Source organism: Calliphora vicina, chromosome 1 (assembly GCF_958450345.1).
Source record: "Calliphora vicina chromosome 1, idCalVici1.1, whole genome shotgun sequence".
NCBI classification, from domain to species: Eukaryota; Metazoa; Arthropoda; class Insecta; order Diptera; family Calliphoridae; genus Calliphora; species Calliphora vicina.
Window position 1 is genome coordinate 11,931,407 of NC_088780.1, and position 17,241 is coordinate 11,948,647.

Below are 17,241 nucleotides of genomic sequence, written 5' to 3' on the forward strand. Positions count from 1 at the left end.
AAATTAAAAAATGTGTGTGTAGCATTCAAAATATGCATTTTTGAAGTTTTGAGAAACTAAATTGGTGGGGAAGTCATGCATTTCAAACTTTAAAAATTAATATCTTTGGCTTCTTAACAAACTTTTAAAAAATTTTCCTTTGGATTATGAATAGTGAGCTAAGGTTTGTTTTAACTAGAGAAAATATAAAATTGTTTTAATTAAAAAAATGGAAATTTATGATGAAAATTTCTTAATTAAAAAATTTAAATTTATGACAAAATTTAAAAGAAATACAAAATTTATTTTTGTTTCTTTTATTTTTTTATTTAAAATTACTTTGAATTCATGACCATTTAGAATAAATCGAATATATATTCAAACTGTTGCTGGGTTAAGACTACAGTGGCAACAAGAAAACTAGTTAGATTTCTTGAATCTCCATACTGTCCCAAATTTTTATAAAAATCATACAATTCATTGACATTTACTATGATTTTGAATTGCAATTTAAAACTTTAAAATGCTCTGCTGAAAACTATAAAAACTACTTAACTTTTTCCTTGATGTTACAGGACTGTATTTACTTCCTTTACAGAATGCCACAATGTGTAGCAGTGGTGCAATATAAAGTCTTTTTTTGAGCTTTTGTTTCTTCACACTTGTGCTAGTTTGTTGGGCCTATAACTGAGAGGTGTTCAAAGGCGTAATCAAACACTTTAATGTTGCAACATCAAACACAAAAAAGCAACAGCATCACATTAACCAGTAGTAATAAATAGTAGTAGTAGTTCTAGTAAATAGTAAAGCGGAAGTTGTTACTTATATGTATGAGAAACTTAAAACCTTTGCTATACAAAACCAACAAAATTATACAAATTTACTCTCACAAAAAAAAACATACATAAACGGAAGTTTAAAAATGTATAAACGTATTTTTTTGCAACAACTACTGGCAAAATTCCAGTTGAATGTTAATACAAAAAAGAAGAGAAAAGACTCTCTCAAATAGGTAAATATGATAAAAATTAAAAACAAAAAAAAATAAAAAAAATTGTAAAGAATGCATGACTATGATGTTGATGATGACTATGACGATGAAAGCCTGTGTTACATTGACGATGATCAATTGACTGCTATGCAGCAGATACTTACTTGTATGCCACAATTTGTTGTACAAACAAGGTAATTTTAAACCTCAATATGTATGAAAAAGCAATTGGAATTATGTGTGTGTGTATGTGTTGGGCCTTTTTAAATGAGTATGGGAGTTTGTTTTGTGCAAACTATCAAAAGGAAACAACTCAACAAGGTTTTATTTATTTCAAACAGGCTTTATGAACCTCAAGTTACATACAAAGTATTTACACAAACAATTTTTTTTGCGCAAATCATACAGACATGCATTTATGCAAGAAAAAAAAAGGATTTAAATTTTTTTTTCATAATATTTTCCTTTAACTTTTTCAATATTCTAGGTCTCGTGTTAATTTAAAATTTTCAGGCAAAATTTCTTCTAGTATTTTATATTTCTTCTTTGAAATTTGTAACACCTATATTCATTTGATTATTGTGTAGATTATAGTTTAAATTGCAATTAAAAAGGAAAATGTTTTCACTTACCTCTAAATTTACATTCCGTTATCATTTCATCACTATGATCCGGACAATCAGATTCACCATCACACAGGAAACGTATGGGTATGCATTGACCAGTGTCGCATCTAAATTCTTTATCGCTGCATTTTGAGGTTAAAATTCCTGTAACAAAATAAACACAAATAAAAATTTTAAACAAGGAAAATTAAATAATGTGTGTTTTTTTTATTTTAAAAACAAATTTAGGTTTATCAGATATTAAAAACTAATTATTAGTCTAGCACATTTTGATAATTTAAAAAAAAAACTGACAGTTTTTTCCCTTTTCGTTTTTTTAACATAGAATTTGAATAGGAAAAATGAGAAAAGGGAAAAAAACTCCCGGGGAATTTTTTTTCATAATTGGCCTGATAGTTAATATTTGCAAAAATTTAAAAAAAATCAAAAAGGAAAAAAATTAAAATTTGTTTAAAAAAATTAAAATTTTTTTAAAAAAATTATTGAATATTTTTTTAAAAAATTTAAAATTATATTATTTGTTCCACTACTCATAATCAGAAATTTAAAAAAAATTATGTTTAGAACAGAAGATATAGAAATTTGAAGGTAGAAAAAAACAAAATTGGTGGAGAAGTTGAGTTATATGCATTCCCCACCAATTTCATTTTCCTTAAACTTAAAAAAACTATATCTTCGTTTCTATGCAAAATTTTTTTTAATTTTATTCTTTATTATGAATATTATAAATTGCTGCTTTCCACAAATAAGAAATTTTTTAGAAAAATCAAAAAAAAAAATTAAAATTTTTTAAAAAAAATTTATTGAATATTTTTAAAAAAAAAATTTAATTTTAAATTTTATTATTTATCGACATTATTCATAATAACAAAAACATTTAAAAAAATTGTGTTTCGAACACAAGATATGAAAATTTAAAGTTTGCAAAAAAACAAAATTGGTGGAGAAGTTGAGTTATATGCATTACCCGACAATTTCATTTTCCTCATACTTTAAAAATCTATATCTCGGTTTCTAAGCTAAATTTTTTTAATTTTCTTCTTGATTATTAATATTATAAAATGCGGCTTTCCAAAAATAAAAAAATTTTAAATTCCCAAATTTTTTTTTTAAATTTTCTATAAATAAAAAAAAAATATTGAAAAAAGTATTGAACATTTTTTATTTTTAAACATTTTTTATTTTTGAACAATTTATATTTAAATGTATTCAAAAGTTGCTTTTATTACATTGAGAAATAATAGCAGCAGACCCTTGCTTTGTAACTTATTTTATTATAATTTCATTTAAAAACCATTAATTCAAACTTTATCTTTTTCTTTATGTACAAATAACTTATTTTTGGCATAGGTTTTTCCTCTGTCTTTCAAAGCCACAAACAATTTCTTTTTGCCACAAAGCTTTACTTTTCAAACATATTTATAAATTATTTTCATTTAAATTAAAAGTTTATTTCAACAAAAATTTTTGTTCTCAAAATAAATCTAAATAAAGGCAAAAAGGAAAAATATGTTCTGGAAAAAAAATTTACCTCTAAAAATAAAAGCATTTTTCGGTGGGTTTTTTGGAGCTGTTTATCATGGGATTTTAATGAGAAAATCATGTTGTTTAATAAACACCAAAACTTTGGTTTTAAAATATAAAATTATATAAAATTTAAAAGGTAAACTTTTAAAAGCTATCACTTGTTTGATATTTTCCCCTAAATTTTAGTACTAATCCTAGTACTAATTCTTTATCATTAATAAAGCCATCAGGATGTTGTGCTTCTTTCAACAACTTCATATTTCACTTGTATTTCTTTCTCTCCCATTTACTGCCTCCCGTTTTAAGGTCATTTTTAAAAACTAGCAATTTCAATTCTGCCAAAATTAACCAATTTATCATTGCAATTGTGTCCTTCCATTTCAATTCCTCTATTCGTTTTCCACATAAAATGTGTGACACTTTGCAGCTTTTTCTACCCCAGCTCAATATGTTTGAACTATTTGAATACAAAATGGTTAGTGGATGGTAAGAAACACCCTTTTATTGCTGAACTAAATGAAGATTTTCTACAAGTTTACTTCCGTTTTATCACTTCCGGTTTGACGCCGGTTTAAATTGACACTTTAACAACTAACGTGACCGGGGAGGCAGAGAGCACAAACACACGCACTGAATGGAAGGGAAAAATATTAAAACAGAAAAAAGAAACTGAAACACGAAGAGCAACACAATCGTCAACTTAAATAGAACGTTTTGTGTTTGGCCCAAAAAAGAAAGAAAAATAAAAATTCGAAAAAAAATAGAGTTAAATTGGGAGGGGAAATAAAAGGCGCGCTAATTAAATTGTAGCAACAAAACTTGCTCTGTGACACAGATAACTTGTCAGTCTAGAACAGAAGTTGATCTATTATGCCTACATTTTTTCTTGCACAGAATTTGCTCAGTGATATAGACAACTTTTCTGTCTAATACAGAAGTTGCTCTGTGACACAGACAACTTTTCTATCTAGCACAGAAGTTGCTCTGTGACACATACAACTTTTCTGTCTATTACAGAAGTTTCTTTAGTATACTGACAACTTTTCCGTCTAGCACAGAAGTTGCTCTGTGACATAGACAACTTTTCTGTCTAGTACAGAAGTTGCTCTGTGACACAGAGCAACTTTTCAGTTTAGCTCAGAAGTTGCTCTGTGACACAGACAACTTTTCTGTCTAACACAGAAGTTACTTTAGGATACAGACAACTTTTCTGTCTAGCACAGAAGATGCTCTGTGACACAGACAACTTTTCTGTCTAGCACAGAATTTGCTCTGTAACACACAAAAAATTTCTGTCTAGCAACAAAAGTTGCTTTGTGACAAATTTTCTGTCTATCGGAAAATATTGCTCCACTTTTAGCTTTTCCCTACTCTGCCTTTAGATGTCACGTTTTAGATTGCAAAAAAAAAAATCGCAGAGAACACAACAGCATGTCATATCCGTATGTGATGTGTATTGTGAGGACACCAATCTAAAGTTTGCAGTTAAACGAAACCCTTTTGTCCTTTTTTTTGCCATCTACTTCTACAGAAAACATTTGTTTTAAGACTAAGTTTTCTTACTCATCTTGCTCTCCCACAGTTGTAAAGGAATTTTTCATTTTTGTCTTCGCCGAAAAAGAAAATCTTTGACATATGATGTCATATTGATGCTAAAACAATAAGGAAAGAAATGAAATCGAAAATAAAAACTAAAATCTGTTGGCAAATAATTCAAAGTATTGGGAGGATTTTTAGCAAAAACTTTTCGTTTACTTATTTTGTTGTAACAGGACTTCTATTTTGTGTAGCTGTCATACGTTTTAATGAAATTCAATGTTAAATTTTTCTTCTTTTAGTTTAAAATAATTTTAGGAAAATTTTGAAATTTCCTTAAGAAATCTGACAAGTTTATAAATAAAATGAGTAGAAAAACGTTGTTGGCATTAAATGTCAAAATCATGTAATATACAAAATTTAATCAAATTCATAAATCGAAAACAATGGAAAAATATTTTAATTTTTCCTGCAATAGAAAACAGTAAATTAAATAGAAATTAATACGAACAATATATTTAATATGCTTGAATATATATGTAATTTTGTTTCTGGGAAAAAAATTGATGTTGAAACAAATATTTTTTTAATTAATATTAACCAGCAATACAAATTTCAAGTGCAATATTCTAATAAAAGTGCTTCTATTACGTTATTTTATTTAAAAACATTTCTTGGCTAACAAAAAATGTGTTTATTTAAATTAAAAAACCTAAAAATGGCAATTGACCTTTACTATACAAATTTTAATAACAGTTTTACATAAAACTGAAAATGAAATTTTCACAAAGGAAAAAACAAAAAATAATATTAAATTTTTAAAGAAAAATTGTAAAATATTTAAAGAATTGTAAAGAATTTTTAAATTTGACAAATAACGAAATTTTCCCAAACTAGTTCCGTTTGTTATTTTTCAAAACATAAATTTTTGTTTATCAAATATTTAGCAAATTTTGAAAATTTTAAAAAAAAAATTTAAAAAATTAAATTAATGTGAATTATGATTAATTTGTTCAAAAATTAAAAAAAAATCAAAATCAAAAAAAATTCAAAATTTATTTAAAAAAAATATTAAATATTTTTTTTAAAAATTTAGAATTTTAAATTTTATTATTTATTCACATTATTCATAATCAGAAAAAAATTGAACAAAATATGTTTAAAACACAATATAAGGAAATTTAAAGTTTGAAAAAAACAAAATTGGTGGAGCAGTTGAGTTATATGCATTCCCCACCAATTTCATTTTCCTCAAACTTTAAAAATCTATATCTCGGTTTCTAATCAAATTTTTTTTTAATTTTCTTCTTGATTATGAATATTATAAAATGCTGCTTTCCACAAATAAGAAATTTTTAAAAATTCCAAATCTACTTCTAGTACTTTCTCTTAATCATTCTATTATTTAGTCATCTTCCATAGAAATTTCATTGTTTTACATGAAAAAGTTTATTAATTAGAAATTCAAATTAAATTGTTATTTAAGCTTTACATTATTAATTCTATTCCGCTAAAATGGCTTGTTTGTTTATTATTTTAATTAATTGATGATGATGAAATGGTAAAGCCATAGAAACTGATTTTACGACAGCTAAATTTGTTTATACGACAATAATTGACAAAACAATTGAAATAAATTAATAATTTTTATTATGAATTTCGCATGCATTTCCAGTAGTATTTTAATAACAATAATAAATATTAGAAAAGCGTAATAACAACCTGACTCAATATAATTAACAATGAGAGTGGGTTTGTTTGGGTGGGCTGACAAATAAATTTAGTAGGGAGGGTCACAGTTAAAGATATAAGATAAAAAATAAACTTTTGACCCATTTTCTACCCCTTTTAAAATATTATTAAATTAAATAAATATAATTAAAAAAAAACTAATTACTTTCTCACAGATGACATTTTTGATATTTAATAATTCCCCTATTAAATTACTTTATAAATATATTCACACTATTTTAACATAAATAAACCCCCTTTTTTAATTAAAATCTAAATTTAAATTTAAAACATTTTATACAAAAATCTCATTGTATTATATTCGTTATGTAAAAAATCTGCATGAAAAATTTTAGCATTTTATATTTTGCATGTGTAAATGTGTGAATTTTTTTTAATAAATATTTGCACTTCTACCACCAAACTGTCATTACAATTGTCACACATAGTTTGTTGCAGGTTTAGTTGGATTTTGTTGCATATAAATTATGCTGAATGTTAAATGGATGTATATGGATGTTGTATGTATTAACATTTTAATTTGTAGTTGATACAATGAAATATTGCTAAAATTAAAATACTTCGAAATGCAAAACAAGTAATAGGAGAATGAATGAATGAATGAATCAAACAAAAATAGCTGAAAATATACAATAATAGAGAGCAAACTGAAATTAAAAGGCTAAAATGAATGAATATATTTGACAAGGGTTTGCAAGCAAGAGTCGAAAGTACAGAATATGTATGTACCAACCTAGACCATGATAATAAGGATACTGGTATATTGTCATAGGTTTTCAATTCAAACAATTTAACAATGAAACTATATCCTTTTGTATGGTTCAATCAGTTTCCAGAAGTTTCCAAATAATTTAAGGTTGTATTTTTGTACATTCGAGGATATTGCTATTGAAAATCCCTGAAATTTGTCCATTAATGCCATCACAAGTACAGTTTTGTAAGCTTTTGCATATTTGCTTTTCAAAAAAAAACGCTGGTATAACTAAAAATCGCCAAAAATTCTCATAACAAATTCTAGTTTCACAAAAATCGCTAAAATATTTTTTTTTTTTAAAAAAATAGCTTGTTTCACTTAAATTGCTATTTCACAAAAAAAAAAATTAAAAAAAACGCTAAAAAATCTATTATTACGCCAAAACAATGCTAATTTTCATGAAAACAGCTAATTGCAGTAATTTATTAATAAATCGCCAATTTAAAAAAATCGCTTAATTTATAAAAAATCGCCAATTAAAAAAATTCATAAAAAAATTAATTCTACAAAAATTGGCTAATTTAACACAAATTGTTAAAATTCATTTATTTTCCAAAAAATCGCCAATTTGAAAAAAAGCCTATTTGCTAAAAACCGCAAAGCACAAAAAGAAAAAAATCAAAATTTTACAAAAACAAAAACTTTTGGACATTTGCTTTTCACAAGTAAAGTTTTGGAAGCTTTGGGACATTTGCTTTTCGAAAAAATCCTCATAAAAAAACTCTAGTTTCACAAAAATGGCTTAAAATACTAACTAAATACTAAAAAACTAAATATGCAACTTCACAAAAAAAAAACGATAATTCAAATGAAAAAAACGCTAATTTTAAAAAAGGTATTTAAAAGTCGCTCCTTCACTAAAAAAAAAAATTCACAAAAAAACGCTAATTTAATTAAAAAACGGGATTTTAAAAATAATTTATTATTCCGCCAAAACAATGATAATTTACATCAAAACCGCAGTAATTTATAAAATAAAATCGCCAATTTAAAAAAAACGCAACTTCAGGAAAAAAATCTCTTATTTGGTCATAAAAAAATAATTAAGCACAAATTTAACAAAAGAAATTTCCAATTTCAAAAAAATCAAAATTTTACAAAAAAAAAAACATTTCAAAAAAAAATTGATTTAAAAAAAAATCAAAATTTTACAAAAACGTTTCACAGAAAATCGCTTATTTCTCAAAAAAAAAAAAAAAAATACAAGTAAAGTTTTGTAAACTTTTGAACATTTGCTTTACAAAAAGCTAGTATGTATAACTAAAAATCGCCAAAAATCCATGTTTCACTAAAAATGCAATTTCACAAAAAAAATCAAATTTAAATAAAAATTGGGATTTTAAAAAAAAATCTATTATTTCGCCAAAACAATGCTAATTTACATTAAATCCGCTAATTGCAGTGATTTATTAAAAAATCGCCAATTTAAAAAAAAACGCTACTTTACCTAAATCGCTTATTTGGTGATAAAAAAAATGTCCATCAAAAATTCGCTATAATTTAAAACAAATTGTTAATTTCACACAAAAATCATTGATTTTTAAAAAATCGCCAATTTGAAAAAATCGCTTATTTGCAAAAAACGGCTAATTACACCACAAAGCACTTATTTAACAACTAATTTAACTCTTACAAAAAATCTCTTAAAATAATTTTCTTTTTAAAAGTAGCTTGTTTCAAAAACTGTAATTTCAAAAAAAACTTATTTTGCAAAAAAACCCCAATTCATATGAAAAAATTAAAAAAAAAACGCTAATTTAATTCAAAACCGGAATTTTAAAAAAAAATATTATTTCGCCAAAACAATGCTAATTTACATCAAAACCGCTAATTGCAGTGATTTATTAAAAAATCGCCAATTTAAAAAAAAACTCTACTTTACCTAAAATCGCTTATTTGGTGATAAAAAAATTTTTCCATCAAAAACTCGATATAATTAATACAAATTGTTAATTTCACACAAAAATCATTTAATTTCCCAAAAAACGCCAATTTGAAAAAAATCGCTTATTTGCAAAAAACCGCTAATAACACCACAAAGCACTAATTTAACTCTTTCAAAAAATCTCTTAAAATAATTTTCTTTTTAAAAGTAGCTTGTTTCACAAAAACTGTAATTTCAAAAAAAAAACTTATTTTGCAAAAAAAAACCCAATTCATATGAAAAAATTAAAAAAAACGCTAATTTAATTAAAACCGGAATTTTAAAAAAAATTTATTATTTCGCCAAAACAATGCTAATTTACATCAAAACCGCTAATTGCAGTGATTTATTAAAAAATCGCCAATTTAAAAAAACGCTACTTTACCTAAAATCGCTTATTTGGGATAAAAAAAATATTTTCATCAAAAATTTGCTATAATAATCAATAAAAATCATTGATTGTTAAAAAAAATCGCCAATTTCAAAAAAACGCCTATTTGCAAAAAACCGCAAAGCACAAAAAGAAAAAAATCAACATTTTACAAAAGCAAAAACTTTTGGACATTTGCTTTTCACAAGTAAAGTTTTGTAAGCTTTGGTAAATTTGTTTTTCAAAAAAAAATGCTAGTATAACTATAAAATGTATTATTTCGCCAAAACAATGCTAATTCACATCAAAACCGCTAATTGCAGTGATTTATTAAAAATCGCCAATTTAAAAAAAAATGCTACTTTACCTAAAATCGCTTATTTGGTGATAAAAAATGTTTCCATCAAAAATTCGCTATAATTTAATACAAACTGTTAATTTCACACAAAAGTCATTGATTTTCCCAAAAATCGCCAATTTGAAAAAATCGCTTATTTGCAAAAAACCAATAATTACAACACAAAGCACTAATTTAACTCTTAAAATAATTTTCTTTTTAAAAGTGGCTTGTTTCACTAATAATGTAATTTAAAAAAAAAAATTTTCCAAAAAAAAATGAAAAAAACGCTAATTTAAAAAAACCGGAATTTTAAAAAAAAAATTATGATTTCGCCAAAACAATGCTAATATTTTCATCAAAACAGCAGATTTTTATCAAAAAATCGCAAATTTAAAAAAAAAAAAACGCAACTTCACCAAAAAACGCTTATTTGGTCATAAAAAATAATAATTCTACAAAAATTTGATAATTTAACAAAAATTGTTAATTTCACATAAAAATAATTTATTTTTCATAAAATCGCCTATTTGAAAAAATCGCTTATTTGCAAAAAAAAATAACCTTAACAAAAAATCGCGAACTTATAAAAAATTCTTCAATTTTATAAAAGCGCTAATTTACAGAAAATTGCAAATTTCCAAAAAAAAAAGTCGTCATAAAATAATGGGAAAAATCGTATTTTAACACAATAAAAGAAAAACGCATATTTAAAAAAAAAAAACACTTTTTCCACTAATTTCACAAAATAATCGCTAATTTCAATAAAAATACATATTCAAATCATATTTTTTGGAAAAAAAAACCTTGATTCAAATTACAAACCCATAAAATCTAATTTAAAGTTTAACCCTCTGGTGCTTAAGCATTCACAAGGCACCAATCGCAAAAATCCAAATATTAATGATTTTTTCATTTCAAAAACTCATGTAACAGTTGCTAAAAAACCTCCTTAAATTATTTTGAAATGAAATATCAGTTATATTTGCATTTATTGTCATTTTGCGATGAGTGCCTTGAGGCATGATTAAGCATTAGAGGGTTAAGACAAAACCTCACTTCAATTTCCCAGCTTAAAAAGTCTAAACAAAAACCCTAAACACATAATAAATTCAGCAAATTTGTATTAGTAGAAATGAATTACGGCAGTGTGCATGTGTGTTAAAAATAATAAATCTCCATAGTTCAGTGCTGGAAGAATGAAAGAAAGCAAAAAAAAAACTACAATTCAATTGAAATCAACTGAAAATCAAATGAAATGAACAAATGTATAAACGAATGAATATTTGAATGCAGAATAAGCATGAATAAATTGTTGCGAATGTGAAAATTTGTTTTAATTTCTAGTTTGCCTGAATGCGAATCTAAAGCTGCTACAGCAGCAGCTCCCAACAGCCCCAACAACACCCAAGCACCTGCTCATTTAAATCAAAAATCTACATTTAAACGCAATTTAGCAAGCAAACATTCACTCACTCACTCACTCACATTCACACTACTCATACAATATTCCGGGCAAAAATATACTAAATTATAATTTACATTCTAAATGAGACATAAATTTCAATTAAAATTTTCTAGGTACGTGAGTGAGTGTGTGAGTGAGTGTGTGCGTGTGTGTAAAATGAATTTGCTTATTTGAAAAATGTATTATTAAAAAAATCTCCTCATGTTTTTCAATTTGATTTTTCACAATTTATTTTTTGTGTTGCTGTTTATTTGAACTGTGAATAATAAACTAAATGTTGCTGTGTTATTGTTATAGGTTGTGTAAGTTTTGCGGAAAGAGAAAGGGAGTTTTAGCAAAAATATATAGAAATACAAGATTTATTATATTCTAAATAAAGTTTGTCATGTATTTTTTAAATTTTTACATTAAAAACCCCACTTACACTTTAACATTTACTTATTGCTACAAGTGTATGTGTAAAAATAACAACAGTAAAAATGACAAAAGGCCATAAATCCATCAGTTTATACATGTGAGTACAAATGTAGCACAGTTTATACAAAAAAAAAAAAACTTAGGGAGAGGAAGAGAGTGGGAGTTTGTATCAACAACACCATCAAAACAACACGATGAAGTGTAACGAAGGGACACACAAGTTATTAAACAGATACACTCGTGTATTTTTCTTGTTTCGAAAAAAAACCTAAGAAGAGTCAAATGTAAATCTAAGTGTTCTGAGAGATGTCGAGTGTAACGGTTTTTTCTCTACTTTGTTTCTCTTTTCTAATCAAAACAAATTGATTTTTGTTGTAAGAAAATATTTTAAATGAAACCTAAAAAAACAAGAAAAGGCCATAAAACATTTAACACTTTTTTTGTTGTTTTGCTGGGCGCTTTTGTCCGTTAAATCTTCCTCCCCTTAGGAACATCTCCTTGAAATGTATTGTTTTCCTAGTGCTGCCATTCAAAAATCTATTGATGCATAAACAAAAAAAAAGGTTGTGAGGAGGAGTTTGTAAGAGAATCTTGGTTGGAAATGAAAAATGTTTGTTTAGAATTATTTGAAATGCTGTGAAATGTGTAGAGACAAACAATAAATGCTAAAATAATGTTTTAACTTAAATCAAAATAGTGAAGCAAAGTAACTCACAATTTAGCTCTGAGGGTTTACGAAATAAGGAAATATTAGATGTATTGAGGTGGCGCAAACAAATTATTTAATTGCAACATGTTCCTAAAAATCAGAAACCTGTAACTGGAGTACAGCATTATATTGCTAAAGCTCAGCAACATGTTGCTAGGGTTCAGCATGACGATAGAGTTCTTCAACATGTTTCTAGTATCCAGCAATATGCTCCTATAGTCAGGCAACATGTTACTCGAGTTCAGCAACATTTTGTTAAAGCTCAGCAGCATGTTGATAGAGTTTTGCAACATGAGTTCAGCAATATGTTTCTAACAACATACTCCAAGAGTCAGGCTACATTTTACTTGAGTTAAGCTACATTTTGTTAGAGTGCTAGTGTTGCGCAACATGTTGATAGTGTTCAACAACATGTTGCTAGAGTTCAGCAACATGTTGCTAGAGTTCAGCAACATGTTGCTAGAGTTCAGCAACATGTTGCTAGAGTTCAGCAACATGTTGTTAGAGTTCTGCAACATGTTGCTAGTATTCAGCAACATGTTGCTAGTGTTCAGCAACATGTTGCCAGAGTTCAGCAACATCTTGCCAGAGTTCAGCAACATGTTGCCAGAGTTCAGCAACATGTTGCCAGAGTTCAGCAACATGTTGCTAAAGTTCAACAACATGTTGCTAAAGTTTAAACATGTTTCTAGGGTTTAGCAACATGTTGCTAGTGTTAAGCAACATTTTTCAAGGGTTCAGCAACTTGTTGATAGGGTTCGGTAAGATTTTGCTGGGGTTCAGTAAGATGTTTCTAGGGTTCAGTAAGATGTTTCTAGGGTTCAGTAAAATGTTTCTAGGGTTTAGCAACATGTTGCTAGTGTTAAGCAACATTTTTCAAGGGTTCAGCAACTTGTTGATACGGTTCAGTAAGATGTTTCTAGGGTTCAGTAAGATGTTTCTAGGGTTCAGTAAAATGTGTCTAGGGTTTAGCAACATGTTGCTAGACTTCAGCAACATGTTGCTAGAGTTCAGCTAGATTTCAGCAACATGTGTCTATAGTGAGGCAACATGTTACTCGAGTTCAGCAACATTTTGTTAAAGCTCAGCAGCATGTTAATAGTGTTTAGCAACATGTTGCTAGAGTTAGGCAACATGTTACTCGACTTCAGCAACCTGTTTCTAAAGTTTAACAACATGATGCTACAGTTCATCAACATGTTGCTAGAGTTCAGCAACATGTTTATATATTTTAGTAACATGTTGCTATAGTTTAACAACATGATGATAAACTGCAGAATACAGCGTCTCCAGCGACATGTTCCTAGAGTGTGGCAACATGTTACTAGAGTTCAGCAACATGTTGATAGTTATCAGCATCATATTGCTAGAGTTTAGGAACATTTTGCTTCAGTTTATTAACATACTAAACATGTTTAGTAACATGTTTCTAGAGTTCTACAATAATTTGTTAAAGTTCTGTAGCAGATTAAAGAAATCAGCAACATGTTGCTAGAGAACAATTTCTTAGCCATATGTTTCAAGTAGTAATGTGACAAGTTGCTAGAGTTATGCAAAATGTTTCTGAAGTTATGCAAAAGGTTGCTGTAGTTAAGCTGAACTTTTCTGATCAATGCAACATATTCTGAGACCTGTTAGTAGAGTTTTGAAAAATCTTTTTTGTAATGTTGCTAGAGTTGAGCAATTTGTTGTATATTCCTTAAAATCACCAAAGTGTTGCTTGAGTTTAGCAACATATTAGAATTCTGTTGTATTTTTTGGTAGAGTTGAGCAACATTTTACTAGAATACAGCAATATCTTTCTAGTGGTCAGCAACATTAGCCTAGAATTTGGAAAAATGTTGCTAGAGTTCTGCGACATGTTAAGAAACATCTTTCAAGAATTTAGCAACATGTTGCTAGAGTTCAGAAATGATTCTTTAGTTCAGCAACATTTAGTTACATTTCAGCAACATGTTATTGTTTAGAAACATGTTTCTAGAGTTTGGAAATATTTCTTTAGTTCAGCAAAATGTTTCTAGATTTCAGCAACATGTTCTTATTGTTTAGGGACATGTTTCTAGAGTTCTAAAATTAATCAAAGTAATCTAGAATTAGGCAACATATCACTAAAGTTAATACAAATAATTTGCTATTGTTCAGCAACATGTTGCTAGACTTAGGAAACTTCTTGGTTTAGTCCTGAAATACGGTAATAGAGTTCAGCAATATATCCCATTTCAAAACAAGTACCACCCTACTATTCTATCCTATAGTCTTTCTACCTTTAATTTGATTAATTTTATTTAAATTTCCTGCAACACAGATTTCATTTATCTAACCTTTTTTTTAGTTTTGCAATCATAGTGTGAGTGAGCAAGCTACAATCCTAAATCTTTATTTTATCATTTAATTATCATCCATAGACTTTCATTCACACATCCTTTTTGCGCATTAATTCCTTATGGTTTCTATTGTTTTCTTAGGCTGCCTTTGGACGAGACTAGATAAACTGACTGGTTGTTGGGTTTTCGTTTTGGTTTTAGAACATTTTCTTATTTGTCAAAGGAATTAAGCAGTGATTGTAGTGACTTCATCACATTTAATCAATCACTAAACATTGTAGGGAGACGAGAAATAGAAATACAAATAGCTATAACCATAAAATCATTAAGATTAGTTCTAGTTCTATGGGAAATCTATAAAATTGTTGGCTTTTTATGGCCACCACAATCTCAAAGTGTTATTTTTAGAGAGAAAAAGATTATGTTTCTTTTTAGATTATTACAACTTTTGATTTAAACTATTTTGAGGGAGTCTCAAATATTTGCTTGCTGGAAAAATTACTTAAAGACTGTATCGATTTATTTGTGTATATTTGATTTGATTTAAATGCTTGTACATATTTTTCAATCACCCAGTTATTTAATAATTTATAATTAAATTTAATTAACTGTTAAATAACCAAACACAATTAAATTCTTCTAGCAAGTAGAGCGTGGCATTGCAATTAAACATTTTGCTAAAAATTTTATGAATTTCAAATAAGAATTTTCAGATTCCCACATGCATTTGCAATACAATAAAGCATTTAAGCGAAATGTTTACGTATAATTAATAACATAGAGAGAACATTTATTAACTAAATTTGCAAAATAATTCCACAAGAACTCAATCAATCGCATACCAGGTATTTAAGGGGGAAATCAAAGTATTTCACAATGACAATAGTTCTAAGATTTTCTATTTTTTGTGATAAACGCTTGTTGCAGTTCTGTGCTTAAAACAACTACATATCTTCTACAAATAGCTTAAAATGTGGTTAAGATGTGGCAATACCCAAGTGATATTCATTTACAGTTTTTTAGATTTTCACCACAATGACTAGTTAATGAAGGTAACACTCATGCCAACTACATATGAGTTTCAGACAGATTGAAGAGATTTTTGCATTTAAAAATTGCTAAGAAGCAACATGTTCATAAGAAATGGACCTTTAGTTCTGTAAAATGCTACCAGAATTCAGTAACATTCTTATAGAGTTCAGCAACATGTTGCTAGAGTACAGCGACGTGTTGCGAGAGTTCAGCAACATGTTAACAGAGTTCAGCAACATATTGACGGAGTCCAACGTGTTGCTAGAGTTCATCAACATGTTTCTTAAGTCCAGCAACATGTAGCTAGAGAATAGCAACATGTTCCTAGAGTACAGCGACATTTTGCTAGTCTTCATAAGCAGGTTGCTAGATTTCAGCAACATATGGCAAAAATATAGCAAAACTTAGCAATATGTTTCTGGACTTTAGCAACAATTTTTTAGACTTCAGCAACATGTTTCTAATGTTCAGCAGCATGTTGTTAAAGTTAGATATAAAGTCAGTAAATCGTTGCTTGAGTTCAGCAACATGTTCCCGAATTACAGCCACATGTTGCTAAAGTTTAGCAAACATGATGTTAAAGTATAGGAACAAGTTACTATAGTTCAGCAACATGTTGCCAGAGTTCAGCAACATGTTGCCAGAGTTCTGCAACATGTTGACAGATTTCAGCAACATGTTGTCAGATTTCAGCAACATGTTGCCAGAATTCAGCAACATGTTGCCAGAGTTCAGCAACATGTTGCCAGAGTTCAACAACATGTTGCCAGAATTCAGCAACATGTTGCCAGAGTTCAGCAACATTTTTTCAGAGTTTATAAACATGTTGCCAGAGTTCAGCCACATGTTTACAGAGTTCGTCAACATGTTTCTAAAGTCCAGCAACATGTAGCTAGAGTGCACGAATATTTTGCTAGAGTTTAGCATCATGTTGTTAGAGCTCAACATGTTGTTAGAGCTCAGCATCATGTTGCCAGAGTTCAGCAACATGTTGACAGAGTTCCTTCACATGTTGCTAGAGTTCGTGAACATGTTTCTTAAGTCCAGCAACATGTTGCTAGAGTTTAGCGACATGTTGCTAGTGTTCAGTAACATGTTGATAGAGTCTAGCAACATGTGGCTTAAGTTCTGCAAAAATATTGTGAAACTTTAGCAATATGTTTCTAGACTTCAGCAAAAAATTTTTAGACTTCAGCAACATGTTTCTAGTATTCAGCAGAGTGTTGTTGAAGTTTGCAAAATGTTGATAAAAATTGTCAAAAGTTCAGCAACATGTTGCTAAAGTTTAGCAAAAAATAATGCTAAAGTTTGGCAAACATGTTGCCAAAGATTAGGAGCAAGTACTAGAATTCGGGAACATGTTTCTAAAGTTCAGCAACATGTTGCTTAAGTTTGGCAACATTATAATCAGCAACAAGTAGCTTTTTTTCTTGTATGGCAGTTAGTTTTATTTTTCTAATTACCCCGGTAATTCATTTAGTATACTCTTTCTGTT

General features: G+C 27.9%; 1 protein-coding gene across 4 annotated transcripts in view; it reads right to left on the minus strand.

Moving 5' to 3' along the window:
- Window positions 1-17,241, minus strand: part of LOC135949434 (very low-density lipoprotein receptor-like) — a 439,308-nt gene that overhangs the window by 342,621 nt on the left and 79,446 nt on the right. For all 4 annotated transcript variants that reach the window (XM_065498994.1, XM_065498996.1, XM_065498995.1 and 1 more), the window contains exon 2: window positions 1,603-1,740. In XM_065498994.1, the coding sequence (XP_065355066.1) occupies window positions 1,603-1,740 (138 nt within the window). The remainder of the gene's footprint in view (window positions 1-1,602; window positions 1,741-17,241) is intronic.